This window comes from Triturus cristatus, chromosome 2_2 (genome assembly GCF_964204655.1).
Source record: "Triturus cristatus chromosome 2_2, aTriCri1.1, whole genome shotgun sequence".
NCBI lineage: Eukaryota > Metazoa > Chordata > Amphibia > Caudata > Salamandridae > Triturus > Triturus cristatus.
This window is the reverse complement of record NC_140582.1, coordinates 977333742-977343584: the sequence shown is the minus strand read 5'-3', so window position 1 is coordinate 977343584 and position 9843 is coordinate 977333742. Positions and strand designations below refer to the sequence as shown.

Genomic DNA, 9843 nt, shown 5'->3' with positions numbered 1-9843 from the left:
CTATATGACACGTTTGTGTGTGTTCTGCTGGCAGAATATCCCAGGAGGCCGAAGATGGAGTGGTCTGTAAATGGCACCAGAGCCCGGCAAGGCAATCGAAGACCATATTGCACGTTACGAATCGTTCATTGAAACTAGCAAGTGAAATAAAGGGCTGTGCTGCTCGGTGGCTGCAGTAAAAAGAAGGGAACAATACTTAGTACTATAGTCCAGTATGTAAAGTTTTAGGGAAACCCCCTTTGTGTTGCACAACATCACGTTCTCTCTGTAGAATGAGGACATTGTTGAATCTGTTCTCTTCAAGGTGCAGCTACGAATGGACACTGTTTGGAATTAGAATGAATAGATTGTGAATTTAAAAATGGACACTCGTCGGGGAGCGGAATTATGTCACTCTATGGCTGCCGCATTTGCCGCATAATTATAGATTTACCACAAGATTTGCATATTTCAACTAAAAATGCTATTACTGGCACAATAGATCAAAATAATACTGCCAAAACTAATTTCACAGGGTTGTAACTGTATAATATGAAAAAAAATTTGCTGGTCAATGTGAAATGTGGGTTTAATCATAACGACAGCTGCAAGCCATTCTTTAGACTTCTATTATTGTTAGGGCTACTACGATTATGCATAAAGTCCGATCAAATTATGCATCAAGGTTATTTCATTGATGCAGCAAAGAGCAAATTAGGTGACTTCTCTGGCAGTATTACTTCCATCCATTTGAACTAGAAACATTTTAGTGAAATATGTAAATTATGTGGAAAAAAATATGTGGTGGAGTTGGCAAACGCATAATTAATGTGGCAGACCATGCAACCACACAAGTACATACACCCAGTGGCTCTCACTATCGCCCATTGTTTTATGAACAGTGTATTCATGAAACACAAACAAAACCTAAACATTCTAATTCCAGTTGGTTTCTATTTGCTTTTATGGTCCCCGACCAAAATAAAGTTATGAATGAATGAATAAATGCTATTGTTAATTGCATGTAAAAGAAAACTACTTTTTCCAAACTAACTCCCCTCAAATAACATTAAATATAAAAATACATGACGGATATCATGCACAAAATGGACCTCTATTACCAATTCAGGTTTCTGGTGACATTTAGAAATCACTTAGCCTTTGGCCTTGTGGTTTATAGTGTCACCGGAACCTCTCAATGCAACAATATTGGACCCATTTATCCAGGACCACTGGAATTATGCAGCATGAAAGGATCAAATTATGCTCCAGGGTTGACTAAATTAAGTGAGAAGAAAAAGAAAATTATGTAATATAATGCACCACATATTGTGAGAGTATTACTTCATAATTTTGTCATTTTTTCGCATTTTAACACTGCCTGGGCAAAGGTTTAACATCATTACTACCAGTTTAACATCAAATACAATAATAAGCAACAGAAAGAGGACCAGTCAACCTTTTGCATAGGGCCTTTCACTGCACCCCAATATGTCTTGCCGTAAATGTAGTAACTTTTGATCTGCTTGAGCTATAAACAGCATTTTTGTTAAAAATCTGTAGATTATGCAGCAGATGATGGATTATGTGACAACTGAGGCAAATCCATAACTATGCGGAAAGCGCCTTGGCTGTATAATATATATATGTATATATATGTGTGTGTGTGTATATATATATATATTTATATATATATACACACACACAATGTGTGTGTGTGTGTATATATATATATATATATATATATACACACACACACACACACACACTCAGATGCGCAGAGTGTGATTGGCTAATTTTGACCATTTTATCATTATTGACATCGAGAAGGGGCCAGGACTCACAGCAGGGAAGTCTCAAGTGGGCCCTGATGCCCCTCCCTATATTTTTGTCTCCGCATCTGCATATATGGTTTATGCTGTGACATTTTTTCACGCTTATTTCTTTTAAAAGTGATCTTTAACCAAACTAGGATACAATGGGTTAAATTTGTGCCGTAAGGTAAAATAACTTTCAAGGGGCCTCCTGACTACTGGGAGAGTCGTTTCCTTGTGTATAGTAATAGGGGAGGTAGTAAACAGTATTTTCAGATGTTAATATTGCTGCACTGTGTTTGCGCTAATAAAATAGAATTTGACATTTTCAGTGTAATAATAAGTGTGTGAATGTGTGTTTATTAGTACAGATGCTCTAAATAACATGTTACTGGCTAACATTTATTTATACTGCTGTGGTGTATATATATATATATCGGAATATATATACATATATATACATATTTCACAAAAAATTATTTATGATCTTGTAACTACAAAAATCGTTTTTGTAATATTGCTAATTCGTCGTGTAATTATATATGGTAGATCCTACGTGTTTATAAAAGTACATATTTACGTATCATAATGAAAAGACGCTGTATATTAGAAAAATAATTGCACTTTTTAAAACGTTTTCAAAACTTAAAAGTACACCTGTTTCAATTAAATTGAAATGCTTAAAGTAAAGTAAAGTACTAAAACCTCATTCGTGTATTAAAAATATGAATTGCTATTCAAGTTCCCAAGATCGCCAGTTGTGGGCGTCATTGGTGGTCTCAGATGATATTCTGAATTAGCATTGTAAATAAGACACATTTCATTAACTGTGTTAAAACTGGAGTTTATAAATAAGCACAGCGAGAAGCTTATAAAGATTCACACTTGTTTGCAGTTCAGACACCCAACAGGGAAGACAGAAACCAAACAGTTTTTAAAAATATCTGCATGGCATAATCAATAACTTGCCGGGGCCCAGGTATCAAAAGGCACTGAGCGGTTAAAGCACCATAGGTGAGGGAATGCGAAGGAACACTATTCACATTAAGAACACATAATGACCTTCTCGTTGCTTCTGGAAAGTGCTAAATAAAATCTGACCCCTCCATAGCTCACAATAAAGTCAGGTTTATAAATCCACAGCGGCCTGTGTTTTAATGCAAGTGTCATGGCGGCCAGGCTAGAGTGGGACAGCACAGCGGCTTCCGTACTCGCGCACGCTCTCGGGTCACTCCGTACAGGTCAGAGGTCACACTATCCTTCCGTAGGAAGAAGGGGGTCAGTTAGAGGGTAGTGAGAGAGCAGATTCTTTGCGTTCATTTTCTTTTCTCTGCCGCCGTAGGTTCATACAAAAATAAAACAATTTGTGGAATAGAGGCAACATGAATGCTAAGAGTTGTATGTACAATTCTCGGGTTCTGCACCTTGAACGAGAGTTCATTTCATCATGGAGAGGTCCCCACCACATTTCACCCCTTCAACTGTCCTGTGACAGGAGGTTAGGAGAGTTCACTAGTTCATGCGAGGAGGGGTCGCGAACCCACAGTATACTGAGTGCGGGCTGTGCGGAGTCTCCTGCACGCGCTCTCCAGTCACTGTCACCGCAGTCCGCGTGAAACCTGTAGGCCCAGCGTCCCTCCTCAGCCGTTCTGTGGCGAAAAATACCGGTGCAGCCCTTCTGGGAGTTCAAAGGGCAATTGAGTCCTACCTTTATTTTCAAGGCACTTGTATAGCCGTTCAGTGAGGGCAAAGCCAGTAAGTGTAGCACGTTTGAAGGTGAAACGCCGTTCCAGAGGCGTGAAGACCCGATGCAGCAGTCCTCTCAGCACCGAGCCCAGGTGCAGCTTAGTGTAGAACCAAGGACCATTGATGAGGGTTTGTGGGCCCAATGCCTCTGTACAGTCCTCGGGCCTAGGTGCACACGTTTTGTAGAGCCCCCTGCAGCCATTATGTAGGTGACAGTCGTTCTGTAAATGCCAGGCCCCTGTGGAAATGTTTAGCATATGCCAGGGTTCCGTTAGGCCGCTCTTTAGACACAAGGCCCCTCGCTGCAGCCATTTTGTAGGTGTCAAGCATCGATCGGTTCAGTCTTTCTGTAAACACAAGGCCCCGGATGTTTAGCATTAGTCATGTTCCGTTAGGCCCTTATGTAGACACAAAGCCCTGGCTGCAGCCTTTTTGTAGGTGACACGCATCGGTGTAGTCTTTCTATAGATGTCAGGCCCCAGCGGGATGTTTAGCATTAGTCAGGTTACTTTAGGCCCTTCTGTAGACACAAGCCCCCTCGCTGCAGCCATTTTGTAGGTGAAGTCATTCTGTAAATGTCAGGCCCCAGTGGAGATGTCCAGTAGATGCACGGGTCCGTTACCCCCTGTGTAGACGCTAGACCCCGGTGCAGCCGAGCTGTAGATGTCAGGCCCTGGTACTGCTGGCCGCAGGGCTCGGTCAGGGCGTGCCCCGGGTGCAGGCGGCGGAGAGCGTCCACCCCGGCAGGCAGTAGTAGGGGTAGTAGTAGGAGGGCTGCAGGGAGAGCAGCGAGGGCCGCAGCAGCTCGCCCGGCTGGTACTGTCTCTGGTCGTCGCGCACCAGCACCTTGACGGCCACTTTCTTGGCGGCGCCGGCCGCGGGGGCTGCGGCCAGGAGCTCGGCCGCCAGCTGTCGCCGCTTGGTCTTGTAGCGCCGGTTCTGGAACCAGATCTTGACCTGGGTTTCGGTGAGCTTGAGAGAGGCGGCCAGGTCCGCGCGCTCCGGGCCCGACAGGTAGCGCTGGTGGTTGAAGCGGCGCTCCAGCTCGAAGACCTGCGCGTGCGAGAAGGCGGCCCGGGAGCGCTTCTTCCGCTGCTGCGGGCCGGCCGTCCGCGGCGCGCCCTCGGCCAGGAGCAGCGGCTCCGAGCGGGCGTCCGCCGCCGGGGGGCTGCGCTCTGTGGGGGAGGGAGGGAAACAGAAGGGATCATGAGAGGCGGCCGAGGCGGCGTGCACAGAGTCAACGTTTGCGATCATCAAAGCACTAATCACGAGAAATGAGCCCCGCCATACCACTCCCACCACGCCCTTCACTACTGTAATAACAATAACAATAATAATAACAATAATTGTAATAATAATAATAATACATTCTAGTCCTAAATCAGTGACGTCAGCAGTGTAATTGATATTTCTGCTCGTATTATTAATATTATGTTATTTGTTATTACTGTACTAACAACGTAATGTCCAAATGTGAATTCTAATAGTGCTAATAATATTAAAACAATTTATACTTCTATTTCTATTGTTTTATTGCAGCTACTGTTCCTACATATTACGCAAATGATGGGTACCAATGTTATTACGGTATGTATTATTACAGTGGTGATAACACTCTTAATACACTCATAGCTCTGTCCTACACAAGTCCCTGCCACTTCTACTGTCATTCTTTTTACTGTTCGTACTACTCCTAATATTGATTATAAAAATATTAACAATATCCTAAATCCCTAGCAGCGCCATAGTAGGACACCACTGATAACAGCACCAATTATTACACTGTTTCTAATATTATTAGACGTATTATTACTAATTTTTCTACCCCTGCAACTTCTGATAAAAATGGCGATAAAAATAAGACTGTCGACGGGAAAGCTACTGATATTAAGAAAGCGCCACTGTTGCTGCCGCTAGTAACGCATTCAAGGCCACGAAGGCCACGTGCAAGTTCAAACACGTCACAGATATACAAGCCTATGGGAAGCGATGACCTGTGGCCTTCGGCCGGGCCTCGCTGGACAAACAGAACCACTGACCACAGTGCACATAGCATGGCGCTCCGCGGCGCCCCCGGCTCCAAATGGTCGAGTGTCACCTTCTCTTGTGGGGCTGAGGGTAGTTACCCAGAACAGGGCGCGCATAGACCAGTGCGTGGCCCACATTACTTTTGCGAGATGGCACCAGGTTTCGCTCATCAGCCCGGACACAACTACTTGTTAAAACCTGCCACTAGAGACGTCGTGTAACGGTGCTGCCTTTTGTGAAGGGCATATGTTGCCATTGAGGTGGCTTCGTGGCGCTTTCGGCATGCCGGGTCATCACTTACAGAACGCCCATTCTCAGAAGACGTCGAGCAGCGTAGTTTGGGGCTAAAAGTACAGTCTGGGAAAATGCACATGGCGTGGGCTGTTTGTGAGGCTTGAGCCAGGAGGTGCGAGGTGTTCAGCAGGGCCTGTCTTGTGTTTGTCAGTCAACCCCTGCCCCAGCAGAGCAGCGCCCACACGCATCTCTTGGCGGAGGAGGCTTGCGCAGACAGGCGGAGAGGGGGGCAGGCCGCAGGGAAGCCTCTGACCCAGGTCCCGTGGCCTCCCACGCTGACAGACAGCAGAATATGGGCGCTGGCACTCTCCTGCAGTCTCCGGGGCCACCCTCGGTTCTAGACTTTGTTCTGACCACGCCCCCTGGGCTGCAGTGTAGCTCTCTACGCTATAGAAGGAGCGGGAGGGCCTCGATTCTGGCCCACGGTTCTGCAGCACCCTGTCTTCAAAGAACACCCGTTGCATTCCGCTCCAGAGCAAACCATCTGGTTTTAGACCATGTTCCTTAACTAGTCTAAGCTTGCCTTCAGGCCTGTAGTTTAGTCAAGACCACATGCTTGCGTTCCAGATTTCCTAGCCTCTGGGGCCTAGGTTCTCTAGTTTAGGTGTCCTGACATAGCAACATCTAGGCACACCCAAACGAGCGGACACATAGACAGAAATGCTGACCCTCTAACGTACACCACACTTACGTAGGGTAGAGTAAAACAACGCTAAATGTATATTTTTTAAGTAAAAATGTTTTCCTAAAAAGGAGGTGTTGGCATGCATGGTTCCCTTCCATCTGATGTGTACTCACATTTCCAGTTCTAGGCCCTGCATTACTTTCTGCGAGCCTGTTCCCCGTTCTACACACATGCACGTTGTTCTAGACTCACCTCATACCTCCTAGGCTATCCGGCAGTCAGTTCTAGGGCACAGGCACACTGTTTACTACACACAGTAGGTTCTAGGCCGCCTTCCTCTGCTCTACGTTTCCCTACCATCACCTGTAGGCCCCCTAAGTCCCAACCCTCGTTTCTAGGCTTGCCTCCGTCTGTCCAGGCCATCGTCACCTGCGGTAAAACACTGTTCTCTGTTCTAGGCCGTCTGCTCTCTGTGTTTTTGTTCCTTGACCTCGGTTCCAAGTTCTGTGCTCTCACCTCCTCCTCTAGGCTCTCCTTCACTGGTTCTACGTCACTGGCATTTTGTACGAGGTCCCCACGTTCAGTTAGGGGCCACCATCTCTATTCTATGCTGCTTGTTCTTGTTCTAAGTTCTATGCACCATCTTCCTTCCCACTCCCCAGTCACTTAGTTCTGGAGTTAATCGGCTCTGTTTCTCTCTTTAGACTCTTCCTTCTCTGTTTTAAGTTCTAGACTCTAAGTCTCTACCAGGGTTTGGCTTTCTGCCCTCTCTTTTAGGTCGCTCGTCCTTTCTTCTAGGCTCTATGCCTCATGCACTATACTTTTCATAATCAGCCAGTTCTTGATTCCCTTTGCTCTCTCTTCCAAACTGCTTCTCTTGGGGTTTGTGTTCTAGGTTCCCTGCCATCTTCTGTTCTAAGCTCTACACAGTTATGTTCCATGCCACCCCCCCTCCCCCCCCCAGCTCTTCCGGCCCCCTCTGCTGCCCCCAGTACACAGGTGGACGCCCAGTACCTGAGGCTCCGGTGGACATGTCGCTGTCACTGTGCCCCGGGGGCTCCTCTTCCTCCTCCTCCCCCTCGGTGGGGTCTGTGCGCAGCGTCCTCCCTGTCCGGCTGGGGGTCTGCGGGCTTCTCCTGTAGGCTTCGCCTTCACTGGCCGCTGAGTCCGAGTCCCATCCGCTCACGTCCTCGGGTCCCGGGGAGGGCGACTGCGCCCCTGGCCCGGCGCACAGCCGCCTCCAGCCCCCGCAGGCCGGGCCCGGGGCGCAGCGCTCCAGCCGCTCGTCCTCTTTCTTGTTCAGGATGGCCTGGATGGAGAAGGGGGTCAGGGCGCAGCCGCCCCCTCCGCGCAGCGCAGCCATGGGCCTGGGATCCGGGGAGAAGCGGGAAGCCGAGGCGACGGCCCCGGCTCAGACGGCGACCAGGGGGAGGGAGCTGCAGGCCAGGCACAGCTCAGCCGGGGAATGCCATCCTCCTCCCGGCACCCTCCAGAGTCCCTCCTACAACTTCGGCTGCACCTTCCGGCTCTGTGCACACTCGGCCTCAGCGGCAGCTCGGTCAGCACTGCTGTAGCTCTCAGCCCTGCACTCCTCCGGCTCGGTGCACTCTCAGCCTCAGCGGCAGCACCACCCGGGTCACTGAGCCCCTGCAGCAACACCCCTATATCTGAGCACCATGCTAGAGCTATCAGTCTTTGCACCTCTCTAGATCTGTGCACACAGGAATGCTGGATCACCGGGCCCCTGCAACTAGGCTCTCAGAGCTGTGGCAGCTGTTTTGCTACTCAGCCTTGCACCCCTGCCCTGCACCCCTAGATGAGCCGTCAGTTCCTTCACCCACTGTCTTGCACGCCCTCCAGACCTGTGCACACTGGAACCGTGGACGATTGAGCTACTGCAACAACACCCCAGATCTTTGGTCACTGCAGCATCACTCACCCTTGCACCCCTAGATCCGGGCTCAATGTTGGAGCTAACTGTCCCTGCACCCCTTCTAGTACGTGCACTCAGAGACACGCAGTCTCTGGATCTGTGCACAGTGCTGCACCCCCAGATCTGAGTTTCCCGCAGTGCACCTCTCCGGATGGGTGCACTCTGCAGCCCAGCAGCGCTCTGGTCCCGCTCCCGCCAGCCCCGTGCACACCGCGGCACTGATCCCCCGCTCTCCCTTCGCTCTCTGCTGCAGGCTCCTTCCCTGAGCTCTCTTCCTGCTCTCCCCCACCCCTCCCTCCTCACCTGTGACTGACAGCGCCGGCCCCCCACCCCTCCCATTGGACGGCCCCGGCTGGGAAAGTGTTGACTCTAAAGCAGGGACCTGCAAGTTCAGTGACAGGAGGGCAGAGGGAGGGTGGGAGCGCGGGCGGGGTGGGGGGGCTATTAACCCCCTCCGGGCGCGGTTACTTCTCGCTGGCCAGCTAATAACTCTCTCTGGCCCGGTGTGAGCTACCTCCGTGCCCGGATAATGCCAGCTGGCTATAGGAAGGCCCTTGAGTCCGTAAAGGGTCGGTGCCCTGTGGTGCCCTCTTGTGCCCGGCTATCTCCATGGCACGGCCGTGCCCTGCAGGAATCACCCTTGAACTGTCACGCGCATTTAACACGTTTGCTGACGGCCAGAAAGCGACCCATGAAATCATGTTTTGCTTTTCCGCCTCCGGTAAGGCGGCCGAAGAGCGTCGGAAAAGCTCGGCGTTAAACAGTTTACAGGGAAGCGCGTAAGTGGAAATAAAAATAACTCTCCAGGTGGAAACCTCGCAGGTTACACAAGATAGGAAATGCTTCTGTATTTTTTGGTGGCTTCATGTTTTACCACTGAGCGGAGCCAGGAAACGACTGCAGACGTGTAACTGGCATTTGAGGGAGTTTTAGGGAGGGACCGGGACCCTTTTGCATCTGTATGTAGGGATTCATTTAAGCTTTTATTATATTTTGTGAGAACTAGGCCCGAGGAGCACCACAGCGGCAAAACATATAAACAAGTGGTTAAAAGGAATACAATGTACGGGAATGCGTAGACTCTAGACAATTCATTGCCTAACATAGAAATCCGTGCTTTGCTGAGAAACACATAAAATATTTATTTAAATGGTGTTTGACATTAGTATTTTACCGCTGGTGTGGCATCGCAGCGCTAATGTTTAACACAGGGTTTCGGGATGTTTTAAAACATTAACTGGCTTGATTCATGAACCCACCCGTGATAGTTCGTCCCATACCTTCCAGGGATGACTGGTGTTCATGGTGTTTGCAATTTATGCATTAATTTTGCTTCCACGGTGGAACCATTTTTTGTGGGCAGTGTGAACGTTTGAAGCTGTGAAGTTTAAAGGTGACAGTGTAGCTCACTAAAATCTGCCGCT

The 9843-nt window shown here is 48.8% G+C and overlaps 1 protein-coding gene across 1 annotated transcript; it reads right to left on the bottom strand.

Moving 5' to 3' along the window:
* Nucleotides 1–2620: 2620 nt before the first annotated feature.
* Nucleotides 2621–8665, bottom strand: NKX3-2 (NK3 homeobox 2). The gene is made up of 2 exons (XM_085642408.1): nt 7501–8665; nt 2621–4714 (listed from the first exon to the last, which is right to left on the bottom strand). Exons 1-2 carry the CDS (start codon nt 7847–7849, stop codon nt 4239–4241), a joined length of 825 nt encoding a protein of 274 aa, XP_085498534.1. The 5' UTR covers nt 7850–8665; the 3' UTR covers nt 2621–4238.
* Nucleotides 8666–9843: the final 1178 nt, after the last annotated feature.